Source organism: Manis pentadactyla, chromosome 16 (genome assembly GCF_030020395.1).
Source record: "Manis pentadactyla isolate mManPen7 chromosome 16, mManPen7.hap1, whole genome shotgun sequence".
NCBI lineage: Eukaryota > Metazoa > Chordata > Mammalia > Pholidota > Manidae > Manis > Manis pentadactyla.
In genome coordinates, this window is record NC_080034.1 from 33,953,720 (window position 1) to 33,968,877 (window position 15,158).

At 36.5% G+C, this 15,158-nt stretch overlaps 1 protein-coding gene across 1 annotated transcript in view; it reads right to left on the reverse strand.

Annotated features, from left to right (window-relative positions):
• DNAH8 (dynein axonemal heavy chain 8) overlaps positions 1-15,158 on the reverse strand; it is a 353,325-nt gene that overhangs the window by 125,463 nt on the left and 212,704 nt on the right. Inside the window, exons 64-71 of the mRNA XM_057494308.1 lie at positions 11,944-12,108; positions 10,606-10,832; positions 8,662-8,780; positions 6,948-7,051; positions 5,812-5,988; positions 3,926-4,093; positions 3,232-3,447; positions 252-389 (exon numbers count right to left, since the gene is read on the reverse strand). Coding sequence (XP_057350291.1) covers positions 252-389; positions 3,232-3,447; positions 3,926-4,093; positions 5,812-5,988; positions 6,948-7,051; positions 8,662-8,780; positions 10,606-10,832; positions 11,944-12,108 — 1,314 coding nt within the window. The remainder of the gene's footprint in view (positions 1-251; positions 390-3,231; positions 3,448-3,925; positions 4,094-5,811; positions 5,989-6,947; positions 7,052-8,661; positions 8,781-10,605; positions 10,833-11,943; positions 12,109-15,158) is intronic.

The window sequence follows — 15,158 nt, forward strand, 5'->3', positions numbered from 1 at the left end:
ATTTCTAACTCCAAACTCAGTACTCTTTGGATATGACCCACCACAACTTATTTTTACAGAAAACGATTATTGGAACCATACAAAAAGACTCTGCAGTATCAAAGATCCAAAATTAGTCGACAGACATAGCCAGTGAATAAAGGCAGTCAGGTAAATATTTTTTCATCATAAACATTCGCCTGATTTCTAAATACAGGACATGTGTAAAATGTCAATACATTGTTTCAGCAACTTTGTATACTTAATCTCACCATTTTCTCATTCATTGCTGCATCAAATTTTGCTTGTACTTTATCCAGCTCAGCTTGTTTCTCGTCGAGCAGTGCCTGGGCCTTGCCCAATTCAGCATTAGCAACTGCCAGACGGCCCTCTTGCTTGGCCAGGTTGGCCTTAAAAGGAAAAAGAGGTACTTAGTGTGGACTTTCTATTAGCTCTGCAAAATATTTGTGATTCTGATTGTTAAAGAATAACATAAATTTTGTAATTTTTGCCCTACATGGTGTTTGGAGATGATCTGTTTCAGTGCTTCCAGCTGGGGAAGCAGAGAGTCTTAGAGATATTTCATTCAAGTTCTATTTGTTTAAATTATTAATGTTCAATATAGAAAATGGAAAATGCAGCACTGTATAGGAAGGAGAACAAAAATTATCCATGATCTTATTCAGAGATAATCTGTGAGTATTGTGCTAAGAAGTTGATGACTGGCATTTTGACTTTTTTTTCCACTTGATGTAGTGGAGTCCATCCTTTCCCCATGTCCTTAAACACTTTTTCATAAACATTACCTGTGTGGCTGCATACGATCCCACTATTTGTATATATCATAATTTACTTAACCTTTTCCAACTTTTAGACATTCCCCACTATTTTTAATTATTATAAATAATGCTATGATAAATAATATTGGGTAGGTATGCAACCATTTTGGATTGTTTCTTTGTAAAACTGTTTTGAAATGAAATCACTGTAACAGTAGTTTTTCATCTCTAAGTTCTACAGTCTGATAATTATCTATTTCTTAGAAATTTAAAATAATCAGTAACAATCATAGCCCTAGAGTCTTCTGAGGTAAAACATTTTTCTTCTTCAATATTTGACTTATTTGAAGTTAGCCTTCTTTTCCAGAAAATGTTCCTTTCATTTAAATTTCGTGATGTGTTTACATACAGATATTTAAAATTGTTTTTCAACCATTTAAATCTACACATCTGTGATTATATGTATTTTCTTCTTGTTTAGATTTTCTAAGAACATATCTCTCATACTTTGTTTTTGGAAAGCACGAGTTCTTTAAATCTGCTACTTTTCTCTAATTTTTAATGTTATTTTTATTAGCTCTCTTCCACTTCCCTTAAATTTGATGTACATGTGTGCTTGTGAGTATGTACAGGAGTATTTCATTTCAATGATTTAAGGGCTAAGAAAGTACCATTTTGGTCACATCACAAAAACTTTGGTGGTTAGCTTTTTGTCATTTTCTAAAGAAAAGTAACTGGATTTTTTTTTAATGTAAACTTTCTAATTTTATTACTTATAATCAGAGAATGAGGCCTCAGCAATTTTTGCTTTTGGGGACTAAATCAAGGTCTTCTTTTGGCATTAATTATGATCCATTTTTGCAAATGTTTCTTGGACACTAAAAATAATTTTATATTCTTTGCTCATATAGAAGAAAGTCCAATGTGGCTATTCAACCTTGAAAATAACATAGCATGAAATCTCTATATAATTACCAATTTATGCCTACTCAGGACTAGCCACATAATTTGCAGGGCCCAGTACAAAACAAAAATGTGCAGCCTCTAGCTTCTTATTAAAAAATTCTTAAGAATTCGAGAGGGTGACAGCAGAGCATTAAGCCACATCTGGGCCCTTCTACACAGGGGGTCCTGAAACACAGCTAGCATGCCCATAAGGCTGGCCCTCTGCCACAATCTCAAATTACAATACTATTTTTATTAATCTTTACTAAGATATTAACGGATTTTGCTTTATGTAGTTTGATAACATTTCATTTATTGCAAAAAGCATTTTTATGATTAAGTCTTATTATGGGTCATAATTTTTATCAATAAAAAATAACTGTTCTCTGCTTCATGTATTTGTAGATTAATGATACCAAAATTAAAAAAAAAACTTTTCTCGTAAGTGCCTTTTCTCTTAAATTCTACATTTATGATGACATTTCTCCCTTGGTATCTTTTAGTTTGGGTGGATTTGCTATATTTTATCATTTCCCTTTGTCAAAACATTCTTATTTTTAATTTGCTTTCTATTTTCTTAAAGTTACCTATATATAGGGTTCAAAAAGGCAGCCATTTCTATAAGGCAATTATGAAAACCCACAACTCCCTGCCCACCTATTTACCATTTTCCATTCCATGGGGCACAACCACTTTCAATTCTTTCAGCTTTATGGAGTGAGGGGTGGGAGGGAAGGATTCTGAGATTGCTGTTCTTTTAGATCTGAAGGCCTGTGTGTGTGTGTGTGTGTGTGTGTGTGTGTGTGTGTGTGTGTGTGTGTGTACCACTCAAGATTAAATTGCATGAAGGGCAGTTTGGCCAGTTATTGAATTCTTGGCCCAGAGAAGATGGGTGTGGGTGTGTGTGGGTGTGTGGGTGTACCACTCAATATTAAATTGCATCCTTTTATACACGAAGGGCAGTTTGGCCAGTTATTGAATTCTTGGACCACTGCAATTTCCTCCTCAACACTCTGACTATGTGTTCCTATTATCTTCTAGTATTTACAGTTGTGGGACGTCTATGACATCCTGATTTCTCTTCCTGTATAAGCAACCTTTTTCATTTTGTTTGGTTGGTTGTTTCATCGATGCATGTAGGATTAGCTTTCTGTCTTTGAAATTTGAAATATTTCTGGATGTTAATCCTAATATCTTAAAATTTTGTTTGGAAAAGAGGTAATCAAATTCAGTCTCCAAACCTAATCTCCAAACTTTAAAGAAATGGCAAGTTTTCTTTTATGACAGCTTGATTATGATTCCCAACAAATTCATTTCCTGCTTAAGTTAACAAGTTGGTTTCGGTTTCTTGTCTGCATTCCAAGAACCACAGGACAGATATAAAAAGAGTGAGAAGCTGTGAGAGGACATACATGGCAATAGGGACATCTACCTTTATTAGTCAACCATGTGCTTTGTCTTATAGTAGCAGTAATACTGATGATCAATTTTATTAAACATTGATTTACAGAGGAGAAGGGAAACTTACCTTCAGAGGCAACACTTCTCTGTTGATACCATAAAATGTTGCCATAGCAAGTGTCCAAGACAGCAGACCAGCCACATTGCCACAGACTTTCTTGGCACTTTCAAAAGTGTAATCATCCATATTAAAATAGGGCTGTAGTAACTCGACAGTCTCTTCATTTATAGTATCCTTGGGGAACTGCTGAAGGCTCCACAGGAACCCTGCTGCACTCATCAACTGAAAAAAAGTATTACAACCTGTACGTTCTGGGTGAAAATAAATTCTTTCTTGCCGAGTCAGGATGTTTTTCTAAATTGAACTTCTAAACTGAACTTTTTCAAAGAAGTGACAGCTGATTTGCTCTATGCATACAAATCAAGACTATGGCAATAGCCCACTTAAATCTGTAATTTTCAGATTGCCATTCAATTTCCACCGTGAAAGAGTAAAGAAAAAAAACCTATGTTAAGTTTCCTGTCCAGTGAGTGCACCTAAATGCCATCAACCACACAGGCCCCCTTTAGGAGACGAGATTAGACTGACATCAAGACTGTTGAATACCAGCTTTAAAATCTTTCCCTACTTACATTTCCAGAGATGTGGTTTAGGATAAACTCTTCAATATTTATCTGCAGTTGTCTGGTTTATATTGAGTGTCCGGGACTAGGGACCCCTGATGTAGTTTACAGGACTTGCAAAGATAGATTTCACTTACTTTTAATGACTCTCCCCATGATGGCTTACAGCAAGGTTTTTCTGGATCCATAGTGACAGGGTCAATTTTCTTTTGAAATAATAGCAGAACACAGTCCATGATTCTCATGATAAGATGTGGAGGCTTTGCAAGTTTCCTGACTGTGGCAATATCATTTGGTTTGATAGTCTGTATTCGGGATTATAAATCAATGTATTTTTTATTAAGTAGTATTATTAGCCACACGGAAATCTAATACTTTTAAACAATTAAAGAAGAAAACTTTGATATGTATTTTCTCCCCAGCCCCTAATATTACCTCCTCAGGGGTTTGCAATCCAAGATTTTTTGCATAATGGCTCTTTTACTGTTATTTTGGGATTTCTGGTGTTTTTGTCCCCCCTGTTGCCCTCAACTAATTGTTTTATAATATCACTACCATTCATTGCTTACCACCTCAGACCCCCGTTAGGAGCAAGTCTCATTCAAGTACAACATTCAGAACTTGCATCTTCAAAGCACAGAATCTGTGTTATATGTGGATATTAAAAGAGGATCAGGGTCCTGCATATTGGAAACCTCACCTTCAGTCTTCATTTTGGGCGCTTCCCTGTCCGTGGATGGGGGAGGAATTCCAAGGAGAAGTTATTATACCGTACACCTTATAATAATATTTTTGGAAGTTTCTGTTAACTGTATTTTAAATTAAGATGTTACTCGACATTCAAGGCAAGAAGGAGCAGGAATCATATGATTAATAAAAACTCCTAAAACTCTTTTGTTCAATGATTTCTCTTTTTTGAATGTTATTATAGGATCCATAAAGGGAGTGGGGGTGTAGAAAGTATCCTGGTCATTGTCACATTTTTAAAAAATGACTATCATATATCCATTCAATAACTACAGGCATTTCTCCAATATAAAACAAAGAAATAAATAGAAACAAAAATAGTCCTGTCCTCATAGTCTTCCAAAGAAAATACAGTAAGCATGATTAACCTGAATTAGGATTATCTGCCATGATAGAAGCACAGGGGTGATAGGAAAACAAAGCCAGAAGAACTAAAAACATTCTGGAGGGAGTGAGAGGTCTGTGCCTGGTCTTGACAAATGACTTACTAGGCAATGACGGTCAGGAAAACCATTCCTGGCAGAGGGAGAAACACTTTAAACAGCCCACAATTTTTCCAGATGCGTAAGGTGTTTCTGTGTGGCTGGATAACGTTGTGGGGAGGGGCAGAGTGACAGAAGAACTCAAGGGGCATATGGGAGCCAGGTCACCAGAAGCAGTAACACCAATATTACCGAGTTTTTGCTCTGTGCCCAGAAAACTGTATTCATTACTTTTAATGCTTATATTAATCCTTTGAGGATCAATGGGGAATTACAATCCCCATGGAGACCTAAGAAAGTTAAGTAAATTTACTCCAGATCATACATGTAAGAAGTGGTGGTCATGACAGGCAAAGACAGGTCTGCCTACCTCCAGCGCTGTGTCCTTCTTGCCCCACAGCTGAGGCTGCCTAGCCTGGGACTTTATCCAAGAGCAACAGGAACCCACAAGAGGATTTTAAAAGGGCACACGATGTAACCTGGAGCAGATGCTGGAAGAACTGGGAAAGCTATGTGATCTCAATCCCCCATGCTAATGTTTAGACTATTAATCACTAGGATTATTTCCTAGTTCTATGGAAGACTGATTTATGGAATGAAAATAAGTTATGGGAACAGAAGACTTTAAGAAATCATAAAATGTAATCAACAGACACAGTTGTTTCCTTTGGCTGAAGACTCAGAGATTATAAATCGCATAAAAATTCAGTTTGGTTTTCTGACTATAAAAGCTCCACAGTTAATTTCACGTGATGAAACGCGGTGTCTACTAGGGATAACCATGCACTGCTCACATTCAGGGCCGCCTCTGCTTCTTCCAGCGCAGGTCTAGCTGCCTCGAGTTTGGTCTCAGCTTTTACTTTTTCACTATCAATTTCATCCACAATTTTTTGGGCTTTGTCTTTTACCTCCTGCACTTCATTTTTTACTTTGGCTGAAGCCTGAGCACTTACTGTGACTTCTGCTAATACCTGTTAAATAGAGGAAGCACATGACAGCAAATAGAAACCTTTGGAGCAAAATTACAGATTTCAGTAGTGAGAGATTATTTATGCAATAGAATATAAAACATGAATAGGAGTAACTTTATTCCCCATCAAAGTCATGTACATTTTAAGATGTAGTAAAGTAATTCCTTTGAGCAGCTACTTGAAGTTTTCTATTTCCTAAGCTTTCCTCCAGCTTAGAATATATAAATAAATATTTTTAACTTTCAGAAAAACAGTACTTCCATTTTATGTAATTCTAGAAAATGAAAACAATTCAAGTAAGTGTAATGGAAATAAGGTCAGAAACCATATTAAGCCTTGTGTAATAAAAATCAAAGCTCACATTTCCTGAGCACCTTCTATATGCGAGGACTATGCTAAGCGCCTCTCTGATGCTCTCTCTCTCTCACTTCAGTCACTGGCAAAGGGTAGGACTTAAGTGTCTATTCTTAACTGCTCTAGTGAGTGGAAGCTGAAAGCAGTTTGCGACTGGTGGAGTCACAGATAAAAGAGCAGCACACATTATCCCTATGATTTGGGGAGGAGTATATACATATTTTTTTAATTCTACCAACAATTGCCTCCTAGACACAAATTTCAGATGAGATTTGGGCCATCCTCAAAACCCAGAGCATGCATGGGCCTTAAGAAGAACACCAAATATAACATACAGTCAAGCAGGAATTTCATAAACAGGTGAGTGAGAACAAGAAGATGGACAGAACCAGAGGAAAAAGAATAGTCTCAGATTAAGTAGAGGACATAATAATTTAGCTATAGCTTACTATGAGCTAAAGAAAAATACCTTAAGGTCTTCGTGAACATTGTCTTACCAGAAATCATCTGTAGGTTTACTTTCTAACAACATTTTAAAACAACTCTTTTTTTAATACGGGAAAACATTGCCGTATTCCACAAGTGTGGAATAACAGCAAACTCACTTCATCTGCTTTTACAGACGCCACTGCCAATTCCTTCTCCTTCACTGCAAGATCCTGAGACAGTTTAGCAACAGATTCACTTGCTTCCATAAGCTTGTCAAGACCTTTACAAATACACATATACACTTTGCTGAGTATATGAATATTTAGTCATCAAATATTTATTCATTATTTACTACTTATAGGTCACCATATAAGTACTATAACAAACACAAGATAATTATTTAAGGATAAAAGCTTTAGAAATGCACATATCTTTGGAGCAAGAATACTGACCATATTTCTAAAAGTTTCAACAGTGGGTGAAGAAAACAGCTCTGATTGAAGAATATCATCTAGCATTGAGAGAAAGTCTCAGTGCCACATTACATAATATTAATTTAGTCAGGAAAATTATTTGACAAACTTATGCTCTACTTGATTTGCAAACAATTTGTAACTATAATTTTTTTTCTGTTCAGTAATAATGCAGCTGAGATGGCAAATGAGAAAGATAATATGTTAACATTTTTGTAATCCTTTTTGCTACAGAAACTATTAAAACTTGTGCAACTGCTCTTTAACTTTCAGTACTACAGAGCAAAATAACTGGCTAACTGAATTTCTCCCATTCGAGTTCTAGACAGTAGTGTATGGGTACATGTTTAGCATCTGGGTCTCTTGTGCGGGAAAGGGAGCATTCGTTTATGTTTTCCAATTTCCATAGTGTAAATACTTCCACCAGGGTGGACATTAAGCTCCTTCACACTATTACATAATATTCTACCATACAGATAGAATAGGAACAAGTAACCATAAGAATATTAATAATAGTAGAATAGAGTAAAAATAAGTGATGACTTCTGAGTATTTATTGCCTTCTTTTTAATATAATTTATTTACTTGCAAGTTTAGATGATTTAATTTTTAATAATTTTGAATAATAATAATCATGAAATTCCTGAAAATTTAACAATCAACTCTCAGAAGCTAGTACAAGTAGCTTCAGCACACCACCAATTCTAGGGTTTCACACAGAAGAGCTGCAAGAGGAGCCATGAGGAAAACAACAAATGAAGGTTTCTTTCACAGTGTTTCTATCATCATTGTAACTCCACAGACACTGGAGTTCAGTTATACTATGTGACCAAGTTTTGGGTAGAAGTGAGAAGCAAGCAATGTGTCTGGACTCTTTTCCAAACGTTTCCTGGACATATGAGCTGTGCCGGTTTGTACTTTTCCTACTTACATATACTGGATGCTCAGGAAACCATTGCTCAGGTAAACTATTTCTTTGGGGGGGGGGGGTTTGTTTATTTGTTTTTGTCTCTGGTTTTCCTTTTCTGCTGTTAGCAATTTGAGAGGTATTAATTAATGTGGCAGAGTTTATACAAATTGAGGTGAATTGCAATGGAACAAAAACTGAAATTGTGGTCAGTTCCCAAGAGCTGGCTTCTCTCCATCTGCAAGCAGTGGCTCAGTGACTATGGGGTGTTCTGCCCAACAGGGTGGACCCAGAGTTGAAAGAGCTGGGAGAAATGGCTCTAGATGCCACTTGTTTAGATTTTCTGCTGCCCAGAATTTCTTGACAGGTGAAAGGTTTTTAAGGGCATCCCTCAAAATAATCTATTACTAACAATAAAGTCAGTATTTTATTTTCAAACAAAACAATACCCACCAAACAAATACTGGGATCACTTTCAACCAAGCCCTTAAAAAACTCCATCTTACTTACCAATATTCATACGTTCAGCTTGTTCATTAATATATTTCACCTTTTCAGTATAAATGTTTTTATAACCATTGATAAATGAGAGATAAGACTTGGGTGTCACGTGTGCTGTTCGGCGGTATCTAAAAGTAGAACATAAAACCCATCTTGGTCTCCATCGTTTCAGTGCACCCCCATAAAATATTAATACAGATGTTCTTCCCACTGTGAACTTCGGATAATTCCAGAGAGTGATTCACTAAGAGGAGGGCAGAAATTGTGAATGGTTTCCCTAGAGGTGAGGTGGAGAGAACTCAGTATCTGATGTTTTGATCTTTTGGGAGTCTTTTGACTCCACACTTTCTGGCTTCTGTTTCATCATATGGAACAGTTCAAGATAAGTAGAAAGAAAAGAATCACTGCCCTACACTTGCCAGAATTTTGTGAAGATGAAAAAAAATATATATGGCATATGTAAATATACTCTGTAAACTTTAAGGTTCTGTGCAAATATTAGGGTAAGTGGTTGAAATGAATTTGTGCTGCGATTTGTTTTCATTATCTCTTATTTGCCACACACCCTGTCACCGCTAGAAACCAGCTGTGGTGGGCTCACAGAGGCGAAAACCAGCCACCCACCTGATTCTCAGGATCATCCTTGAAATCAAGTCAGCCACACCTGATACACACATTCAACTCACTACAGGGTTTTTCTATAGTAGTTGTATTTAACAACAGAAATAAATAAAAGGAATAATTCTATACAGGAGAAACACCAAGTCAAGAAGAGCTCCTTATGTACTATAAAATCATTTTACCTTTTAAAATAATTTTTCACTTTTGGAGTTCTAAAAATTTTTAACATTAAAAAAGTTTTTTTTTTTTTTAACAATTTGGGCATGTATGTGACTATCATTAGATTATTATGTAAATATTACATTAAATTCAGAATAAACTTCTTCAACCTAAAAGAATATGAAAAATTTGGAAAGATAGACCAAATTTTTGCAAAATATATAGGTTTTTGAAGCTGAAACAGAGGTAAAAAATTTCTCTCCACAGGTGATGGTAGCAGGAGGAGTTCAAGTTAAGTAGAAAGAAAATCTTCCTAACAATAAGAATTAGTAAACATGATTCACCAGGTGAATCCAGAAGCTTATCCAGAACTATTTAAGAGGAGTGGTCTGGGTATTATTTTGAGTAAAGGAAAGGATCTGGGATAAAAAAGCTTTTGTGAGTAGAGACCCCCTAGAAAATCAATGAAAGTGCCATTCAGGTTTTCTATGCAGAAAAACAGATACAAGTCTTTCTGGCAGGTTCAGCACCCCCAAAGCCCTTGGCCCACCTTTACTCACACCTCTTAGTTATACACAGTGACTATCACACTGGGGGAATAAAAAGGTTCTAATTTTGAGCTGTTGACACCAGCTTTCACATACGAACACTATTTGGTGCTTTTCGTGAGCGGACTGTCCTTCAGTCAATGAAAATGCTGTTTCATAATTACTGGCATGAAAACACTGATAAGACTAAGTGATGCAAATACAAAACCTAAATATTCCCTTAACATAAGGCAATAATGAAACTTTAAAACTGTGTACTTCCTTAATCAAAATAAATCATTCATTTGAATAAGAAATTAATTTTAAACATTTATAATGAATTCATTAAGTCATTTTCAAAAAACAATTAAGCATATGAAACAAAGGGGTTCATTAAGCATCTTGAGTTCATTGAGGCCTGGAGGGAAAGAGGTACTTAAGAATGGACACTAGTTTGTTTTTAAATCTCGTTTATCATCTTTTCAATACATAATTACTAGAAAATCAAAGCAAGAAAAAACTTAAGTGCAGCTGAGAGGTCATGCTCAATCAATATGAAGAGTCTTTTACTGGATGCCACATTTAATTCCTCTTTGGAGAGAACGCTGTGGCGCTGTAGCTGACGTGCTTATGTAATGTCACTTACCTTTGGAAATAATTTTCACAGCTCACTGAAACCATGTCATGGAAGAGGCCCATTGTTTCTACAACTTGTCTTTTAGTGTCACTAGAACAGACAATACTATAGCCTGAAAGGAAATAGGAGGCCACGGCAACCAGAGCCTCCTTTGGCCAACGACTGAACCAGTCCATAGTGCAACCTGATATCAAGCCAGGGAATTTCAGAGAACGGGCTCGGAACTTCTCACCAACCTGTGGACAGCAAAGTCAGAAAACATTAGAAACACAAAGGGATTATAAATCGGCTAGAGAGAGGCTTATGCATTCTGAGCCAATGGTGTGACATCACAAATTTTAAAAAACTTTGAGCTGCATTAGTATATAAGTTGTGTCTAGATGAAGGAAGGTCATATTTCCACACTCTTCCCTGTCCTAAGACTGCATCTAGGCTCAATTCTAGGAGCTGTCTTTTAGGAGGAAACTGATGTGCAAGAACTCTTCTAGAGAGAGCTGACCAGGACAGTGAAAGGCCTAGACTCTAGGACAAGCAAGAATAACGGGAGGCATGGGAGGTGTTTGGTCTAGAAAAGAGTAACTAGGGAGTCTTCAAAATCTTTCTCCAAATATCTGAGAAGCTGTATGTGGGAGAAGGATTGGATTCATTTTACAGAACAGGAACAGAAACACAGGGGAAACGACAGACAAAAATTCGACTGTAAGGAAGAAAGATTTCTGACCATTAGAAAACATTCTGGCTATTAGACTATCTAAAAATTAAGCGTGTTACCTTGTAAGTTAGTGAAATTCCCAGAGCAGCGCTGCCCAGTAGGATGATGGAAATGTCCTATGTATGTACTTTCCAGTGTGGTAGCCACAAGCCATACACAGTTATTGAGCACTTAAAATATGCCAGTGGAGCTGAAAAATTGGGTTTTTATTTTTACTTAATTTTAATTAACCAAAATTTTAATGGCTATGCATGGCTAATGGCTACTATATTGGACAGCACAGTGAGCTACAAATATTCCAAGCTACATCAGGGACATTCCAAGTGGTATGTCTACCTTAGAGGTAGAGCTAGACAAGATTATATCACTGAAGCCCTTACAATTCAAACTGCCTATGTCTCTAGGTAATTGATGAAATTTGTAGGCTAAGCAGGAATTTCTAATAAGATGAGTATTTTAAATTGTCACACTTTGGTATGAGATTTTGGTCAGTGGATATTGGTGGCAGTAAAATATTAATTTTAATTCAGTGTAACAAATGTTAGTTTCTGAGCAAATCATTTCATCAGAGAGGATAAACCAAGCACATTTAAATAAGTAACACTTAAATAGATATAAATAAAATAAAAACTCACTGGAGAAAAGCAGAGAACAACATGCAGGTTCTTCCTTGATCTTGAAATGAAGTACTCATACAGATTATCAAAGGTGGGAGGGTGGCGAGGCAGCTCCTTTTTCATCACCGATATCAGACTTTGGGTGATTTCATCCATCTCATCCCGTGCAAATAAACTGGAGATCTTTCAGGAAGAGACAAGAAAACGTTGTGTATTTTAAGAGTTCCCCACAGCCAATTCACTGCCAGCACTGATCCTTTTTCCTCCCCTACATGTCACTTTTTTCATGTTTTTTTCCTGCATCTCCACAGTCAAATCCCTGGCCTTCCAGAGATTACCAAGAGTGCAACATTTTATTAAGCTGTTTAATCAGGAGCAAATTATGTTTCCCTTTGCTCAAATAGCTATCATCAAAAAGCTCTCTCTCTACCATTCCAATCATCTGTTTAAAATGTCCAGTGACAGCCCTCTGTTCTCTGACTAATAGCCAGTCTCAATCTTGGTTCCAAGGTATTTATTTATCTATTACCATGTTTGGGTATTTTTTAAATTGAGGTATAATTGGCATACAACACTATATTAGTTTCAGGTATACAACATAGTGATTTAACACTTTTATACACTATGTAATAATTGTCAAAATAAGTCTGGTTCCCATCTGTCACAATACAAAGTTAATGCAGTATTTTTTACTATATTTCCCATGCTGTACATTATATCCCCATGACTTATTTTATAATGGCAAATTTGTACTTCTTGATCTGCTCTACCCCTTTGCATCCCAACTCCCCTCCCCTCTATCAACCACCAATCTGTTCTTTGTATCTAAGAGTTTGGATTTTGTTTTGTTTGTTTTGTTTTTTAGATTCCATATTTAAGTGAAATCATACTGTACTTGTCTTTTTCTGTCTGACTTATTCACTTAGCAAAATACCCTTAAGCTCCATCCATGTTATTGCAAATGGCAAGATTATATTATTTTTCATGGCCGAGTAGTATTCCATTGCATATATATTTCCACATCTTCTTTATCCATTCATGGAATTTATCTTTAGTTTCCATACCTTGGCTATTGTAAAAAATGCCACAGTGAACACTGAGGTGCATACATTTTTTAATTAGTGTTTTCATTTTCTTCAGATAGATACCCAGTAGAATTGCTGGATCATATGGTAGTTTTATTTTTAATTTTTTGAGGAATCTAAGGACTGTTTTCCATAGTGGCTACACAAATTTACAGTCCTATCTTTATTAGGTTGAGGTAAATTCCCTTTATACCTACTTTGCTGAGTGCACGAGGGTTCCTTTTCTCCACTTTCTTGCCAACACTTTTTATTTCTTGTCTTTTTTGATAATAGCCATTCTGACAGGAGTAAAGTGGTATCTCATAGTAATTTTTATTTGCATTTCTCTGGTGATTAATGACGTTGAGTATCATTTCATGTGTCTGTAGGCCATCTGTTTGTCTTCTTTGGAAAAATATTTCTCCAGATACTCTGCCCATATTTTGATCAGATTGTTTGGTTTCTCATTATTGAATTATATGAGTTCTTTTTATATTTTGGAGATTTTCCCCTTATCAGATACATGATTTGTACATATCTTCTCCCATTCAGTACGTTGCCTTCTCATTCTGTTGATGGCTTCCTTTGCTAGCAGAACCTTTTTCGTATGATGTACTCCCATTATTTATTTTTGCTTTTGTTTCTCTTGCCTATGGAGTCAGATCTGTGGAAACACTGCAAAGACCAATGTCAAGGAGCTTAACACCTATGTTTTCTTCTAGAAGTTTTATGGTTCCATGTCTTACATTGAAGTCTTTAAACCATTTTAAATTAATTTTTGTACATGAGGTAAGATAGCGGTTCACTTTCATTCTTTTGCATGTAGCTGTCTAGCTTTCCCAACATCATTCTTTGAAGAGACTGTCCTTTCCCCATTATATATTCTTGCATCCTTTGTGAAAAATTAATACATGGGCTTATTTCTGGGCTCTATTTTTTTCTATTGATCTGTGTATCTATTTTGTGCCAATGCCATACTGTTTTGATTGCTCTAGCTTTGAAATACAGTTTGAAATCAGGGCTCGTGATGCCCCTCGCTTTGTTCCTCTTTTTCAATTTTATTTTGGCTATTTGGGGTCTTTTGTGGTTCCATATAAATTTTAGAATTTGTTCTAGTTCTGTGAAAAATGCCACTGAAATTTTGATAGGGATTGCACTAAATCTGTAGATTGTTTTGTGTGGTACGGACATTTTAACAATATTAATTCTTCTTATCCATATAGTTTTCAGTGTACAGGTCTTTCACCTCCTTGGTTAAATTTATTCCCAGGTATTTTAATCTTTTTGATGCAATTGTAAATGGGATTTTTCCTGATTTCTTTGATAGTTCATTATTAGTGTATAGAAATACAACAGATTTCTGTGTATTAATTTTGTGTCTTGCAAATGTAAAGAATTCATTTATTAGGACTAACAGTTTTTTGGGTAGAGTCTTTGGAGTATCCTATATATAGTATCATGTCATCTGCAAATAATGGCAATTTTACTCCTTCCTTGCCAATTTAAGTGCCTTTCCTTTCTTTCTTCCCCCTCCCTCCCCTCCTCCTTCCCTTCCCCCTTTACGCCTTCCCCCCTTGTCCTCTTCCTCCCTTCCCCCTCTTCCCCTTCCCTTCTTCCTTCCCCCCCTCCTTCCTTCCCTCCCTCCCCCCCTCCTTCCTTCCCTCCCTCCTTCCTTCCTTCCTGCCTTCGTTTTTTTCCTCCTAATGCTGTGCCTAGGACTTCCAATAATATGTTGAATAAAAGTGAGGAGAGTGGGCATCCTTGTCTTTTTCCTGATCTTAGAGGAAAAGCTTTCAGCTTTTTGCTGTTGAGTGTATTAGCTGTGGTTTGTCATATATGGCCTATACAGTACATTCCCTCTATACTAGCTTCATTGATCCAGGGAATGGGGGAGCACTGCCACAGCCTGTGCCCTCTGGCTTCAGCAAGGCAGTGGAATAGTGTACTACAGTTCCCTCCTGCCTCTTATTGCAAGGTGGCAGGAGGTGCTTTTCTGGGCTCACCTGCCTGTGCTAGCAGCATAGGTGGAGAGTGCAAAACTGGCATCCAAGGCACCTCCATCTCCATGCAAAGTTTCATCTGTGCTCTGCCCCTCCAGCAGATGCTTTTAAATTACAAAATGAACCTTCTTCACTTACAGTCTGGTGCTTTCAAATGGCTGTTTTTTCA